At 53.4% G+C, this 16,967-nt stretch overlaps 1 protein-coding gene across 1 annotated transcript in view; it reads left to right on the forward strand.

The window, feature by feature from the left end:
- Positions 1-16,967, forward strand: part of IP6K1 (inositol hexakisphosphate kinase 1) — a 52,257-nt gene that overhangs the window by 19,688 nt on the left and 15,602 nt on the right. Inside the window, exons 2-5 of the mRNA XM_088466222.1 lie at positions 6,839-7,180; positions 12,667-12,886; positions 15,820-16,001; positions 16,078-16,253. Coding sequence (XP_088322348.1) covers positions 6,958-7,180; positions 12,667-12,886; positions 15,820-16,001; positions 16,078-16,253 — 801 coding nt within the window. The 5' untranslated portion in view covers positions 6,839-6,957. The remainder of the gene's footprint in view (positions 1-6,838; positions 7,181-12,666; positions 12,887-15,819; positions 16,002-16,077; positions 16,254-16,967) is intronic.

Below are 16,967 nucleotides of genomic sequence, written 5' to 3' on the forward strand. Positions count from 1 at the left end.
CCAATATCTATCATATATATCTATCAGTGTGTACACCCAATGTCTATCATATCTCTGTGTGTACACCCAATGTCTATCATATATATCTATCAGTGTGTACACCCAATGTCTATCATATATATCTATCAGTGTGTACACCCAATGTCTATCATATCTCTGTGTGTACACCCAATGTCTATCATATATATTTTCTGTACACAAACTTTGCTTGAGCCACAAAATTTTTGAAAATATTGTATAAAATGACCTGCAGGCCGAGTGTATGAGGTGTATATAACACATACATACATTCTGTGTTGTATATTGGGGTCCCATTCTCAAGATATTTCATTATGATATGCAATTATTCTAAAATACGGAATATTCCGTTATCCAAAATGCCTCTGGTCCCAAGCATTTTGGATATGGGAGACTCAACCTGTATGTGTGTATAATATATATATATATATTAGTATCGTGTACATAACACGCTGTATAGCTGAGTGAGGCGCAGGGCGCTGTCATACCTCTGCGTTGTGTACATAGCGCGCTGTATAGCTGAGTGAGGTGCAGGGCGCTGTCATACAGACTCCGCTACCTCTGCGTTGTGTATATAGCGCGCTGTATAGCTGAGTGAGGCACAGGGCGCTGTCATACAGACTCCGCTACCTCTACGTTTGGTACATAGCGCGCTGTATAGCTGAGTGAGGCGCAGGGCGCTGTCATACAGACTCCGCTACCTCTGCGTTGTGTGCATAGCGCGTTGTATAGCTGAGTGAGGCGCAGGGCGCTGTCATGCCTCTGCGTTGTGTACATAGCGCGCTAAATAGCTGAGTGAGGCGCAGGGCGCTGTCATACAGACTCCGCTACCTCTGCGTTGTGTACATAGCGTGCTGTATAGCTGAGTGAGGCGCAGGGCGCTGTCATACAGACTCCGCTACCTCTGTGTTGTGTACATAGCGCTGTATAGCTGAGTGAGGCGCAGGGCGCTGTCATACAGACTCCGCTACCTCTGCGTTGTGTGCATAGCGCGCTGTATAGCTGAGTGAGGCGCAGGGCGCTGTCATGCCTCTGCGTTGTGTACATAGCGCGCTGTATAGCTGAGTGAGGCGCAGGGCGCTGTCATACAGACTCCGCTACCTCTGCGTTGTGTACATAGCGCGCTGTATAGCTGAGTGAGGCGCAGGGCGCTGTCATACCTCTGCGTTGTGTATATAGCGCGCTGTTTAGCTGAGTGAGGCGCAGGGCGCTGTCATACAGACTCCGCTACCTCTGCGTTGTGTACATAGCGCACTGTATAGCTGAGTGAGGCGCAGGGCGCTGTCATACAGACTCCGCTACCTCTGCGTTGTTTGCATAGCGCGCTGTATAGCTGAGTGAGGCGCAGGGCGCTGTCATACAGACTCCGCTACCTCTGCGTTGTGTATATAGCGCGCTGTATAGCTGAGCGAGGCGCAGGGCGCTGTCATACAGACCGCTACCTCTGCGTTGTGTACATAGCGCGCTGTATAGCTGAGTGAGGCGCAGGGCGCTGTCCTACAGACTCCGCTACCTCTGCGTTGTTTACATAGCGCGCTGTATAGCTGAGTGAGGCGCAGGGCGCTGTCATACAGACTCCGCTACCTCTGCGTTGTGTACATAGCGCGCTGTATACCTGAGTGAGGCGCAGGGCGCTGTCATACCTCTGCGTTGTGTACATAGCGTGCTGTACAGCTGAGTGAGGCGCAGGGCGCTGTCATACCTCTGCGTTGTGTACATAGCGCGCTGTATAGCTGAGTGAGGCGCAGGGCGCTGTCATACAGACTCCGCTACCTCTGCGTTGTGTACATAGCGCGCTGTATACCTGAGTGAGGCGCAGGGCGCTGTCATACCTCTGTGTTGTGTACATAGCGCGCTGTATAGCTGAGTGAGGCGCAGGGCGCTGTCATACAGACTCCGCTACCTCTGCGTTATGTACATAGCGCGCTGTATAGCTGAGTGAGGCGCAGGGCGCTGTCATACAGACTCCGCTACCTCTGCGTTGTGTACATAGCGCACTGTATAGCTGAGTGAGGCGCAGGGCGCTGTCATACAGACTCCGCTACCTCTGCGTTGTTTGCATAGCGCGCTGTATAGCTGAGTGAGGCGCAGGGCGCTGTCATACAGACTCCGCTACCTCTGCGTTGTGTATATAGCGCGCTGTATAGCTGAGTGAGGCGCAGGGCGCTGTCATACCTCTGCGTTGTGTACATAGCGTGCTGTATAGCTGAGTGAGGCGCAGGGCGCTGTCATACCTCTGTGTTGTGTACATAGCGCGCTGTATAGCTGAGTGAGGCGCAGGGCGCTGTCATACAGACTCCGCTACCTCTGCGTTGTGTACATAGCGCGCTGTATAGCTGAGTGAGGCGCAGGGCGCTGTCATACAGACTCCGCTACCTCTGCGTTGTGTACATAGCGCGCTGTATAGCTGAGTGAGCCGCAGGGCGCTGTCATACAGACTCCGCTACCTCTGCGTTGTGTACATAGCGCGCTGTATACCTGAGTGAGGCGCAGGGCGCTGTCATACCTCTGTGTTGTGTACATAGCGCGCTGTATAGCTGAGTGAGGCGCAGGGCGCTGTCATACAGACTCCGCTACCTCTGCGTTGTGTACATAGCGCGCTGTATAGCTGAGTGAGGCGCAGGGCGCTGTCATACAGACTCCGCTACCTCTGCGTTGTGTACATAGCGTGCTGTATAGCTGAGTGAGGCGCAGGGCGCTGTCATACCTCTGCGTTGTGTACATAGCGCGCTGTATAGCTGAGTGAGCCGCAGGGCGCTGTCATACAGACTCCGCTACCTCTGCGTTGTGTACATAGCGCGCTGTATACCTGAGTGAGGCGCAGGGCGCTGTCATACCTCTGTGTTGTGTACATAGCGCGCTGTATAGCTGAGTGAGGCGCAGGGCGCTGTCATACAGACTCCGCTACCTCTGCGTTATGTACATAGCGCGTTGTATAGCTGAGTGAGGCGCAGGGCGCTGTCATACAGACTCCGCTACCTCTGCGTTCTGTACATAGCGCGCTGTATAGCTGAGTGAGGCGCAGGGCGCTGTCATACCTCTGCGTTGTGTACATAGCGCGCTGTATAGCTGAGTGAGGCGCAGGGCGCTGTCATACAGACTCCGCTACCTCTGCGTTGTGTACATAGCGCACTGTATAGCTGAGTGAGGCGCAGGGCGCTGTCATACAGACTCCGCTACCTCTGCGTTGTTTGCATAGCGCGCTGTATAGCTGAGTGAGGCGCAGGGCGCTGTCATACAGACTCCGCTACCTCTGCGTTGTGTACATAGCGCGCTGTATAGCTGAGTGAGGCGCAGGGCGCTGTCATACAGACTCCGCTACCTCTGCGTTGTGTACATAGCGCGCTGTATACCTGAGTGAGGCGCAGGGCGCTGTCATACAGACTCCGCTACCTCTGTGTTGTGTACATAGCGCGCTGTATAGCTGAGTGAGGCGCAGGGCGCTGTCATACAGACTCCGCTACCTCTGCGTTGTGTACATAGCGCGCTGTATAGCTGAGTGAGGCGCAGGGCGCTGTCATACAGACTCCGCTACCTCTGTGTTGTGTATATAGCGCGCTGTATAGCTGAGCGAGGCGCAGGGCACTGTCATACAGACTCCGCTACCTCTGCGTTGTGTACATAGCGCGCTGTATAGCTGAGTGAGGCGCAGAGCGCTGTCATACAGACTGCGGTACCCCTGCGTTGTATACATCGCGCGCTGTATAGCTGAGTGAGGCGCAGGGCGCTGTCATACAGACTCCGCTACCTCTGCGTTGTGTACATAGCGCGCTGTATAGCTGAGTGAGGCGCAGGGCGCTGTCATACAGACTCCGCTACCTCTGCGTTATGTACATAGCGCGTTGTATAGCTGAGTGAGGCGCAGGGCGCTGTCATACAGACTCCGCTACCTCTGCGTTGTGTGCATAGCGCGCTGTATAGCTGAGTGAGGCGCAGGGCGCTGTCATACAGACTCCTCTGCGTTGTGTACATAGCGCGCTGTATAGCTGAGTGAGGCGCAGGGCGCTGTCATACAGACTCCGCTACCTCTGTGTTGTGTACATAGCGCGCTGTATAGCTGAGTGAGGCGCAGGGCGCTGTCATACAGACTCCGCTACCTCTGTGTTGTGTACATAGCGCGCTGTATAGCTGAGTGAGGCGCAGGGCGCTGTCATACAGACTGCGGTACCCCTGCGTTGTATACATCGCGCGCTGTATAGCTGAGTGAGGCGCAGGGCGCTGTCATACAGACTCCGCTACCTCTGCGTTGTGTACATAGCGCGCTGTATAGCTGAGTGAGGCGCAGGGCGCTGTCATACAGACTCCGCTACCTCTGCGTTGTGTACATAGCGCGCTGTATAGCTGAGTGAGCCGCAGGGCGCTGTCATACAGACTCCGCTACCTCTGCGTTGTGTACATAGCGCGCTGTATACCTGAGTGAGGCGCAGGGCGCTGTCATACAGACTCCGCTACCTCTGCGTTGTGTGCATTGCGCGCTGTATAGCTGAGTGAGGCACAGGGCGCTGTCATACCTCTGCGTTGTGTACATAGCGCGCTATATAGCTGAGTGAGGCGCAGGGCGCTGTCATACAGACTCCGCTACCTGTGCGTTGTGTACATAGCGCGCTGTATAGCTGATTGAGGCGCAGGGCGCTGTCATACCTCTGCGTTGTGTATATAGCGCGCTGTATAGCTGAGTGAGGCGCAGGGCGCTGTCATACAGACTCCGGTACCCCTGCGTTGTGTATATAGTGCGCTGTTTAGCTGAGTGAGGCGCAGGGCGCTGTCATACAGACTCCGCTACCTCTGCGTTGTGTACATAGCGCGCTGTATAGCTGAGTGAGGCGCAGGGCGCTGTCATACCTCTACGTTGTGTACATAGCGCGCTGTATACCTGAGTGAGGCGCAGGGCGCTGTCATACAGACTCCGCTACCTCTGCGTTGTGTACATAGCACGCTGCATAGCTGAGTGAGGCGCAGGGCGCTGTCATACAGACTCCACTACCTCTGCGTTGTGTACATAGCGCACTGTATAGCTGAGTGAGGCGCAGGGCGCTGTCATACAGACTCCGCTACCTCTGCGTTGTGTACATAGCGCGCTGTATAGCTGAGTGAGGCGCAGGGCGCTGTCATACAGACTCCGCTACCTCTGCGTTGTGTACATAGCGCACTGTATAGCTGATTGAGGCGCAGGGCGCTGTCATACAGACTCCGGTACCCCTGCGTTGTGTATATAGCGCGCTGTATAGCTGAGTTAGGCGCAGGGCGCTGTCATACAGACTCCGGTACCCCTGCGTTGTGTATATAGCGCACTGTATAGCTGAGTGAGGCGCAGGGCGCTGTCATACAGACTCCGCTACCTCTACGTTGTGTACATAGCGCGCTGTATAGCTGAGTGAGCCGCAGGGCGCTGTCATACCTCTACGTTGTGTACATAGCGCACTGTATAGCTGAGTGAGGCGCAGGGCGCTGTCATACCTCTACGTTGTGTACATATAACGCTGTATAGCTGAGAGAGGCGCAGGGCGCTGTCATACAGACTCCTCTGCGTTGTGTACATAGCGCGCTGTATAGCTGAGTGAGGCGCAGGGCGCTGTCATACAGACTCCGCTACCTCTGCGTTGTGTACATAGCGCGCTGTATAGCTGAGTGAGGCGCAGGGCGCTGTCATACAGACTCCGCTACCTCTGCGTTGTGTACATAGCGCGCTGTATAGCTGAGTGAGGCGCAGGGCGCTGTCATACAGACTCCGCTACCTCTGCGTTGTGTACATAGCGCGCTGTAGAGCTGAGTGAGGCGCAGGGCGCTGTCATACAGACTCCGCTACCTCTGCGTTGTGTGCATAGCGCGCTGTATAGCTGAGTGAGGCGCAGGGCGCTGTCCTACAGACTCCGCTACCTCTGCGTTGTGTACATAGCGCGCTGTATAACTGAGTGAGGCGCAGGGCGCTGTCATACAGACTCCTCTGCGTTGTGTATATAGCGCGCTGTATAGCTGAGTGAGGCACAGGGCGCTGTCATACAGACTCCGCTACCTCTGCGTTGTGTACATAGCGCGCTGTATAGCTGAGTGAGGCGCAGGGCGCTGTCATACAGACTCCTCTGCGTTGTGTACATAGCGCGCTGTATAGCTGAGTGAGGCACAGGGCGCTGTCATACAGACTCCGCTACCTCTGCGTTGTTTGCATAGCGCGCTGTATAGCTGAGTGAGGCGCAGGGCGCTGTCATACAGACTCCGCTACCTCTGCGTTGTGTACATAGCGCGCTGTATAGCTGAGTGAGGCGCAGGGCGCTGTCATACAGACTCCGCTACCTCTGCCGTGTTGTGTGTAGCGCACTGTATAGCTGAGTGAGGCGCAGGGCGCTGTCATACAGACTCTGCTACCTCTGCGTTGTGTGCATAGCGCGCTGTATAGCTGAGTGAGGCGCAGGGCGCTGTCATACAGACTCCGCTACCTCTGCGTTGTGTGCATAGCGCGCTGTATAGCTGAGTGAGGCGCAGGGCGCTGTCATACAGACTCCGCTACCTCTGCATTGTGTGCATAGCGCGCTGTATAGCTGATTGAGGTGCAGGGCGCTGTCATACCTCTGCGTTGTGTACATAGCGCGCTGTAGAGCTGAGTGAGGCGCAGGGCGCTGTCATACCTCTGCGTTTATGGCTGGGATGTAGCAGAGTTGCAGCGTTTCTATGGGAGATGACTGTACTGGTCTGTGTGGGGAGAATATGGCGCCTTGCTCGTCCTGTAATTGCTGCGCTGCTTGTACAGCGCTCCTGACCGTGTAGGACTGTGTACGATTTGCCGTTATTGCCTTATTCTCATCAGTACTTTCTTTTCTTACAGCACCAACAGCCGGTTCCAGGGCCCGGGAGTTACTGCCAACGTTTTCCTGACCCCAAGTGCTGCTGCCCGCCCCCCGCGCCCCTCTCCATGCCCCCGCCAAGCACAGGGTGTTTAACGCAATGTGTGTTTGTCAAACCATGGAAGTGGGGAAGTGCGTCAAGAGCACAGTGTGCGACAGGGGCCGGGGGGTCCTGCTGGAGCCGTTCATCCATCAGGTGGGAGGACACAGCAGTATGATGCGTTATGATGACCACACAGTGTGCAAGCCCCTCATTGCCCGGGAGCAGCGCTTCTATGAGTCTCTTCCACCCGAGATGAAGGAATTTACTCCGGATTATAAAGGTCTCTGCATGGACTTATTCACCTATAGTCACATCACCTGCTTATCAGTTCTGTATTCAGTCCCTATAGCTGTACTGACTGTACGACGTTACCCGGCTACCGGCTGTACGACGTTACCCGGCTACCGGCTGTACGACGTTACCCGGCTACCGGCTGTACGACGTTACCCGGCTACCGGCTGTACGACGTTACCCGGCTACCGGCTGTACGACGTTACCCGGCTACCGGCTGTACGACGTTACCCGGCTACCGGCTGTACGACGTTACCCGGCTACCGGCTGTACTCTATATTCCTCTCCCAGCGGTGTATGACATTAGTATAGAAGGATATATACAGACCCTCAGGACACACGTTCCCCTCTATATTCCTCTCCCAGCGGTGTATGATATTAGTATAGAAGTGTATATACAGACCCTAAGGACGCACGTTCCCCTCTATATTCCTCTCCCAGCTGTGTATGACATTAGTATAGAAGGATATATACAGACCCTCAGGACGCACGTTCCCCTCTATATTCCTCTCCCAGCGGTGTATGACATTAGTATAGAAGGATATATACAGACCCTCAGGACACACGTTCCCCTCTATATTCCTCTCCCAGCAGTGTATGACATTAGTATAGAAGTGCATATACAGACCCTCAGGACACACGTTCCCCTCTATATTCCTCTCCCAGCGGTGTATGATATTAGTATAGAAGGATATATACAGACCCTCAGGACGCACGTTCCCCTCTATTTTCCTCTCCCAGCAGTGTATGACATTAGTATAGAAGGATATATACAGACCCTCAGGACACGTTCCCCTCTATATTCCTCTCCCAGCAGTGTATGACATTAGTATAGAAGTGTATATACAGACCCTCAGGACACACGTTCCCCTCTATATTCCTCTCCCAGCGGTGTATGATATTAGTATAGAAGGATATATACAGACCCTCAGGACGCACGTTCCCCTCTATTTTCATCTCCCAGCAGTGTATGACATTAGTATAGAAGGATATATACAGACCCTCAGGACACACGTTCCCCTCTATATTCCTCTCCCAGCAGTGTATGACATTAGTATAGAAGTGTAGGCTTAAGCACCGTCAGTGTGGACCATTCCATAAACAATATGGTGGACGTGCCGTGTATATAACATAATGAGGCTGATCTATATGATCTCAGGGCTCCGTCCTCTGCTCGGGAGATCCTGTGTCTGAGAGCATTAGGTATTAGGTGTATATAATATAATGAGGCTGATCTATATGATCTCAGGGCTCCGTCCTCTGCTCGGGAGATCCTGTGTCTGAGAGCATTAGGTATTAGGTGTATATCTCTGACACTCACATCAGACCCCTCATTCTCAGCCAGACACAGACTGTTAGATGAACGGTACTAATGTTCCTGCTGTGGGCATTGATGTAAATCTGTATTACATACATATCATCACAATGTTACTTGGAGCTGGTACTTATTTGTAGCTCTCAGAGATGACATCTTGCACGGATTAAAGTGCTGTCTTCAGTTCGGTTGCACTTTACCTGTTTGGGTCTCGCGCACTTTATGTCAGTGGTTACGCATTTACGCTGTGCATTGTCATTTTTTTTTTCTGGTAGCATCCGATGATCTCGGAAGGAAAGGAGGACGGAGCCAAGAGATCATACAGATTGGCCTCATTATTTTATCTACTGCACACGCAGGCACCATATTGTTTATGGAATTGTCAACACTGAAGGGGCTGCGTCCTGCACTATTATACGTGTCTGTGTGTCTCCAAATAACTGGAAAACATCAGAATGGCCCAATCCAGGTGCTGGGGCTGTCTAGGGGCAGGACTGTCTAGCTGGTGGGGGTGAGGACGGGGTAGTCCAGCTGGTGGGGGCGTGGGGCTGTCCAGCTGCTGTATGGATACTATCTGTGGGTATGGGATCATTATTACTGGTACTATTTGTAGTACTCTCTGTGGGTATAGAATGGGGGGGGGTGTTTGCCTCTGAAATGACAGAACAAGCCCAGGGAAAATCATTGTCCTTTCCCTTTCTGATCTTTAGTATCTCAGTCCCTGCGTGATGAGCGGGGTCCATCCCTCCTTCAGGAGCATTGGCAACCCTTCACTCTCTGGGGAGCCGGAGACTATTGGGGCGCTGGGGACAGTGGGTCTCCATAGGTCCCAGGGTATAGAGGGGGGAGGGGATTAATACCCAGATTCCAGCTGACCCTCTCGAAACCTAGTATCCCCCAATGTACTCTGAAGAAAGGATTTAACATAAGTAGTTATATCCAATTATTTATTATTATTCATTATTATTTAGAATTATTAGTACTATCTTTGGTTATGTCATTCTATTGTTGGTATGAAATAATTACTATTACTAAGTTTCTTATTTATCACTACTACTATATTATTATTACTGCAGGTGTGTAATGAGGAGGCTGTGCTGTTACTCAGCTATGTGCTGGTCTCCTGTGCCCTATACTCCCTGCAGGTGTGTAATGAGGCTGTGCCATTACTCAGCTATGTGTTGGTCTCCTCTTCCTTATACTCCCTGCAGGTGAGGAATGGGGAGGCTGTGCCATTACTCAGCTGTGTGTTGGTCTCCTCTTCCCTATACTCCCTGCAGGTGAGGAATGGGGAGGCTGTGCTGTTACTCAGCTATGTGTTGGTCTCCTCTTCCCTATACTCCCTGCAGGTGTGGAATGAGGAGGCTGTGCCATTACTCAGCTATGTGTTGGTCTCCTCTTCCCTATACTCCCTGCAGGTGTGGAATGAGGAGGCTGTGCCATTACTCAGCTATGTGTTGGTCTCCTCTTCCCTATACTCCCTGCAGGTGAGGAATGAGGAGGCTGTGCCATTACTCAGCTATGTGTTGGTCTCCTCTTCCCTATACTCCCTGCAGGTGAGGAATGGGGAGGCTGTGCCATTACTCAGCTATGTGCTGGTCTCCTCTTCCCTGTGCTCCCTGCAGGTGTGCAATGAGGAGGCTGTGCCATTACTCAGCTATGTGTTGGTCTCCTCTTCCCTGTGCTCCCTGCAGGTGTGTAATGAGGCTGTGCCATTACTCAGCTATGTGTTGGTCTCCTCTTCCCTATACTCCCTGTAGGTGAGGAATGAGGAGGCTGTGTCATTACTCAGCTATGTGTTGGTCTCCTCTTCCCTATACTCCCTGCAGGTGAGGAATGGGGAGGCTGTGCCATTACTCAGCTATGTGTTGGTCTCCTCTTTCCTATACTCCCTGCAGGTGTATAATGAGGAGGCTGTGCCATTACTCAGCTATGTGTTGGTCTCCTCTTTTCTATACTCCCTGCAGGTGTGGAATGAGGAGGTTGTGCCGTTACTCAGCTATGTGTTGGTCTCCTCTTCCTTATACTCCCTGCAGGTGTGTAATGAGGAGGCTGTGCCATTACTCAGCTATGTGCTGGTCTCCTCTTCCCTATACTCCCTGCAGTTGTATAATGAGGAGGCTGTGCCATTACTCAGCTATGTGCTGGTCTCCTCTTCCCTATAGTCCCTGCAGGTGTGGAATGAGGAGGCTGTGCCGTTACTCAGCTATGTGTTGGTCTCCTCTTCCCTATACTCCCTGCAGGTGTATAATGAGGAGGCTGTGCCGTTACTCAGCTATGTGTTGGTCTCCTCTTCCCTATACTCCCTGCAGGTGTGTAATGAGGAGGCTGTGCCATTACTCAGCTATGTGCTGGTCTCCTCTTCCCTATACTCCCTGCAGTTGTATAATAAGGAGGCTGTGCCATTACTCAGCTATGTGCTGGTCTCCTCTTCCCTATAGTCCCTGCAGGTGTGGAATGAGGAGGCTGTGCCGTTACTCAGCTATGTGTTGGTCTCCTCTTCCCTATACTCCCTGCAGGTGTGCAATGAGGAGGCTGTGCCGTTACTCAGCTATGTGTTGGTCTCCTCTTCCCTATACTCCCTGCAGGTGTGTAATGAGGAGGCTGTGCCATTACTCAGCTATGTGCTGGTCTCCTCTTCCCTATACTCCCTGCAGTTGTATAATGAGGAGGCTGTGCCATTACTCAGCTATGTGCTGGTCTCCTCTTCCCTATACTCCCTGCAGTTGTATAATGAGGAGGCTGTGCCATTACTCAGCTATGTGCTGGTCTCCTCTTCCCTATACTCCCTGCAGGTGTGGAATGAGGAGGCTGTGCCGTTACTCAGCTATGTGTTGGTCTCCTCTTCCCTATACTCCCTGCAGGTGTGTAATGAGGAGGCTGTGCCGTTACTCAGCTATGTGTTGTCTCCTCTTCCTTATACTCCCTGCAGGTGTGTAATGAGGCTGTGCTATTACTCAGCTATGTGTTGGTCTCCTCTTCCCTATACTCCCTGCAGGTGTGTAATGAGGAGGCTGTGCCGTTACTCAGCTGTGTGTTGGTCTCCTCTTCCCTATACTCCCTGCAGATGTATAATGAGGAGGCTGTGCTGTTACTCAGCTATGTGTTGGTCTCCTCTTCCCTATACTCCCTGCAGGTGTGGAATGAGGAGGCTGTGCCGTTACTCAGCTATGTGTTGGTCTCCTCTTCCCTATACTCCCTGCAGGTGTGTAATGAGGAGGCTGTGCCGTTACTCAGCTATGTGCTGGTCTCCTCTTCCCTATACTCCCTGCAGTTGTATAATGAGGAGGCTGTGCCATTACTCAGCTATGTGCTGGTCTCCTCTTCCCTATACTCCCTGCAGGTGTGGAATGAGGAGGCTGTGCCGTTACTCAGCTATGTGTTGGTCTCCTCTTCCCTATACTCCCTGCAGGTGTGGAATGAGGAGGCTGTGCTGTTACACAGCTATGTGTTGGTCTCCTCTTCCCTATACTCCCTGCAGGTGTGGAATGAGGAGGCTGTGCCGTTACTCAGCTATGTGTTGGTCTCCTCTTCCCTATACTCCCTGCAGGTGTGGAATGAGGAGGCTGTGCCGTTACTCAGCTATGTGTTGGTCTCCTCTTCCCTATACTCCCTGCAGGTGTGGAATGAGGAGGCTGTGCCATTACTCAGCTATGTGCTGGTCTCCTCTTCCCTATACTCCCTGCAGGTGTGGAATGAGGAGGCTGTGCCATTACTCAGCTATGTGTTGGTCTCCTCTTCCCTATACTCCCTGCAGGTGTGTAATGAGGAGGCTGTGCCATTACTCAGCTATGTGTTGGTCTCCTCTTCCCTATACTCCCTGCAGGTGTGTAATGAGGAGGCTGTGCCATTACTCAGCTATGTGTTGGTCTCCTCTTCCCTATACTCCCTGCAGGTGTGTAATGAGGAGGCTGTGCCATTACTCAGCTATGTGTTGGTCTCCTCTTCCCTATACTCCCTGCAGGTGTGGAATGAGGAGGCTGTGCCATTACTCAGCTATGTGTTGGTCTTCTCTTCCCTATACTCCCTGCAGGTGTGGAATGAGGAGGCTGTGCCGTTACTCAGCTTTGTGTTGGTCTCCTCTTCCCTATACTCCCTGCAGGTGTGGAATGAGGAGGCTGTGCTGTTACTCAGCTGTGTGTTTGTCTCCTATTCCCTAGGTGTAGTGTCTGTCTGCTTTGAAGGTGACAGTGATGGTTATATAAACCTCGTTGCATACCCCTATGTGGAGAATGAGGCTGCTGATCATGAGGAACTCCCTGAAAGGGACCATCCGAGACGCAGGCATTCGCGGCGTGGGCTGCACCGCACTAATAGCACGCCCACCAGCGCTGATCACAAGGAGGAACGGCCAGCTCTGACTGGGGAGAACGCAGAGAGGTAACACGCCTGTTAGTTTTAGTGTCATAACTCTGTGACTGACAGATGAGCAGGGCCTAAAGCCAGACTCCCATCATAGGGCCCAATTCCCACATGTACACAACCCAGGATGCTTTACCTACATGTCTGATGGTTGTTGATGGATCTGTACTGCGCATGTGGAGATCTCTGTCTGCGACATCGGTCGCCGTGCCCCCTAATTTGCAGCATGATTGACTATCATGCTACGGCCTTTTGGGGGCGGGGAAAGGATGGCGATGGCCCTGATTGACTATCATGCTACGGCCTTTTGGGGGCGGGGAAAGGATGGCGATGGCCCTGTTTTCTGGGTGTGCTGGGGCCAGTGGCAACTGGTGTAGTGGGTGTAACTGCGGTAACTGGAGTAGTGGCTGCTGTGTGGATGTTCCTGGGGTAACAGGTGTAGTGCTGCTGTGTGGATGTACCTGGGGTAATAAGGTGTAGTGGCTGCTGTGTGGATGTACCTGGGGTAACAGGTGTAGTGGCTGCTGTGTGGATGTACCTGGGGTAACAGGTGTAGTGGCTGCTGTGTGGATGTACCTGCGGTATCAGGTGTAGTGGCTACTGTGTGGCTGTACCTGCGGTATCAGGTGTAGTGGCTGCTGTGTGGATGTACCTTCGGTAACTGGTGTAGTGGCTGCTGTGTGGATGTACCTGCGGTATCGGGTGTAGAGGCTGCTGTGTGGCTGTACCTTCGGTAACTGGTGTAGTGCTGCTGTGTGGATGTACCTGGGGTAATATGTGTAGTGGCTGCTGTGTGGATGTACCTGGGGTAATAAGGTGTAGTGGCTGCTGTGTGGCTGTATCTGTAGTATAAGGTGTAGTGGCTGCTGTGTGGATGTACCTGCGGTATCAGGTGTAGTGGCTGCTGTGTGGCTGTACCTGCGGTATCGGGTGTAGTGGCTGTACCTGCGGTATCGGGTGTAGTACTGCTGTGTGGATGTACCTGCGGTATCTGGTGTAGTGGCTGCTGTGTGGCTGTACCTGCGGTATCTGGTGTAGTGGCTGCTGTGTGGCTGTACCTGCGGTATCGGGTGTAGTGGCTGCTGTGTGGCTGTACCTGGGGTAATATGTGTAGTGGCTGCTGTGTGGATGTACCTGGGGTAATAAGGTGTAGTGGCTGCTCTGTGGCTGTAACTGTAGTATAAGGTGTAGTGGCTGCTGAGTGGCTGTACCTGCGGTATCGGGTGTAGTGGCTGCTGTGTGGATGTACCTGCGGTATCGGGTGTAGTGACTGCTGTGTGGATGTACCTGCGGTATCGGGTGTAGTGGCTGCTGTGTGGCTGTACCTGCGGTATCGGGTGTAGTGTCTGCTGTGTGGATGTACCTGCGGTATCGGGTGTAGTGACTGCTGTGTGGATGTACCTGCGGTATCGGGTGTAGTGTCTGCTGTGTGGATGTACCTGCGGTATCGGGTGTAGTGACTGCTGTGTGGATGTACCTGCGGTATCGGGTGTAGTGGCTGCTGTGTGGCTGTACCTGCGGTATCGGGTGTAGTGTCTGGTGTGTGGATGTACCTGCGGTATCGGGTGTAGTGTCTGCTGTGTGGATGTACCTGAGGTAACCGGTGTAGTGGCTGCTGTGTGGATGTACCTGCGGTATCGTGAGTAGTGGCTGCTGTGTGGCTGTACCTGCGGTATCTGGTGTAGTGGCCGCTGTGTGGCTGTACCTGCGGTATCGGGTGTAGTGTCTGCTGTGTGGATGTACCTGCGGTAACCGGTGTAGTGGCCGCTGTGTGGATGTACCTGCGGTATCGGGTGTAGTGGCCGCTGTGTGGATGTACCTGCGGTATCGGGTGTAGTGTCTGCTGTGTGGATGTACCTGAGGTAACCGGTGTAGTGGCTGCTGTGTGGATGTACCTGCGGTATCGTGGGTAGTGGCTGCTGTGTGGCTGTACCTGCGGTATCGGGTGTAGTGCTGCTGTGTGGATGTACCTGCGGTATCTGGTGTAGTGGCTGCTGTGTGGCTGTAACTGCGGTAACTGGAGTAGTGGCTGCTGTGTGGATGTACCTGGGGTAATAAGGTGTAGTGGCTGCTGTGTGGATGTACCTGGGGTAACAGGTGTAGTGGCTGCTGTGTGGCTGTACCTGCGGTATCGGGTGTAGTGGCTACTGTGTGGCTGTACCTGCGGTATGAGGTGTAGTGGCTACTGTGTGGCTGTACCTGCGGTATCAGGTGTAGTGGCTGCTGTGTGGATGTACATTCGGTAACTGGTGTAGTGACTGCTGTGTGGATGTACCTGCGGTATCGGGTGTAGTGGCTGCTGTGTGGCTGTACCTGCGGTATCGGGTGTAGTGTCTGCTGTGTGGATGTACCTGCGGTATCGGGTGTAGTGGCTGCTGTGTGGCTGTACCTGCGGTATCGGGTGTAGTGTCTGCTGTGTGGATGTACCTGCGGTATCGGGTGTAGTGGCTGCTGTGTGGCTGTACCTGCGGTATCGGGTGTAGTGGCTGCTGTGTGGCTGTACCTGCGGTATCGGGTGTAGTGGCTGCTGTGTTGCTGTACCTGCGGTATCGGGTGTTGTGGCTGCTGTGTGGCTGTACCTGCGGTATCGGGTGTAGTGGCTGCTGTGTGGATGTACCTGCGGTATCGGGTGTAGTGGCTGCTGTGTGGATGTACCTGCGGTATCCGGTGTAGTGGCTGCTGTGTGGCTGTACCTGCGGTATTGGGTGTAGTGGCTGCTGTGTGGCTGTACCTGCGGTATTGGGTGTAGTGGCTGCTGTGTGGCTGTACCTGCGGTATCGGGTGTAGTGGCTGCTGTGTGGCTGTACCTGCGGTATCGGGTGTAGTGGCTGTACCTGCGGTATCGGGTGTAGTGGCTGTACCTGAGGTAGTCTGGTGGGTGGTGCTGCGGGTGATCTGTGTTTCCCTGTCTGTAGCCTGAGGACCCCACTGATAAATCCCATCGCCTGCAGTGTCCCAGAGATGAACAGCCCCAAGATGGAGCTTTTGATGCAGTCGGAGGTTCCCTTTCAGATGCTGGATGGTAATAACGGGATGAGCTCTGAGCAGATTAGCTACAATCCCTGGAGCCTGCGCTGCCACAAGCAACAACTCAACCGTATGCGCTCAGAGTCCAAGGAGCGCAAGCTGTACAGTATCCTTCCGTCTGTCTCATGTCTGTATAGTAACAGTCCTGCTCCTCGTTGTGCTGGCTTAACTCTGCCTCCCAGAATTCCTACTGCTGGAGAACGTGGTTCATCACTTCCACTTCCCGTGTGTGCTGGACCTGAAGATGGGGACGCGGCAACACGGCGACGACGCCTCCGAGGAGAAGGCAGCCAGGCAGATGCAGAAGTGTGAGCAGAGCACGTCGGCCAGCTTGGGCGTGAGAGTGTGCGGCATGCAGGTAACTGGTCCTACTGAGGGCAGTGCCACTATATACCCAGCAATGGTGCTCTTCCCAGGTCACAGTGCAGGACAGTGCCACTATATGCACAGCAATGGTGCTATTCCCAGGTCACAGTGCAGGACAGTGCCACTATATACCCAGCAATGGTGCTATTCCCAGGTCACAGTGCAGGACAGTGCCACTATATACCCAGCAATGGTACTATTCCCAGGTCACAGTGCAGGACAGTGCCACTATATACCCAGCAACAGTGCTATTCCCAGGTCACCGTGCAGGACAGTGCCACTATATACCCAGCAACGGTGCTATTCCCAGGTCACAGTGCAGGACAGTGCCACTATATACCCAGCAACGGTGCTATTCCCAGGTCACAGTGCAGGACAGTGCCACTATATACCCAGCAACGGTGCTATTCCCAGGTCACAGTACAGGACAGTGCCACTATATACCCAGCAACACTGCTATTCCCAGGTCACAGTGCTGGACACTGCCACTATATACCCAGCAACAATGCTATTCCCAGGTCACAGTGCAGGACAGTGCCACTATATACCCAGCAACGGTGCTATTCCCATGTCACAGTGCTAGATAGTGCCACTATATGCACAGCAATGGTGCTATTCCCAGGTCACAGTGCTGGACAGTGCCACTATATACCCAGCAACTGTTCTATTCCCAGGTCACAGTGCAGGACAGTGCCACTATATACCC

Source organism: Taudactylus pleione, unplaced genomic scaffold, assembly GCF_031769625.1.
Source record: "Taudactylus pleione unplaced genomic scaffold, aTauple2 ptg002674l, whole genome shotgun sequence".
Lineage (NCBI taxonomy): Eukaryota > Metazoa > Chordata > Amphibia > Anura > Myobatrachidae > Taudactylus > Taudactylus pleione.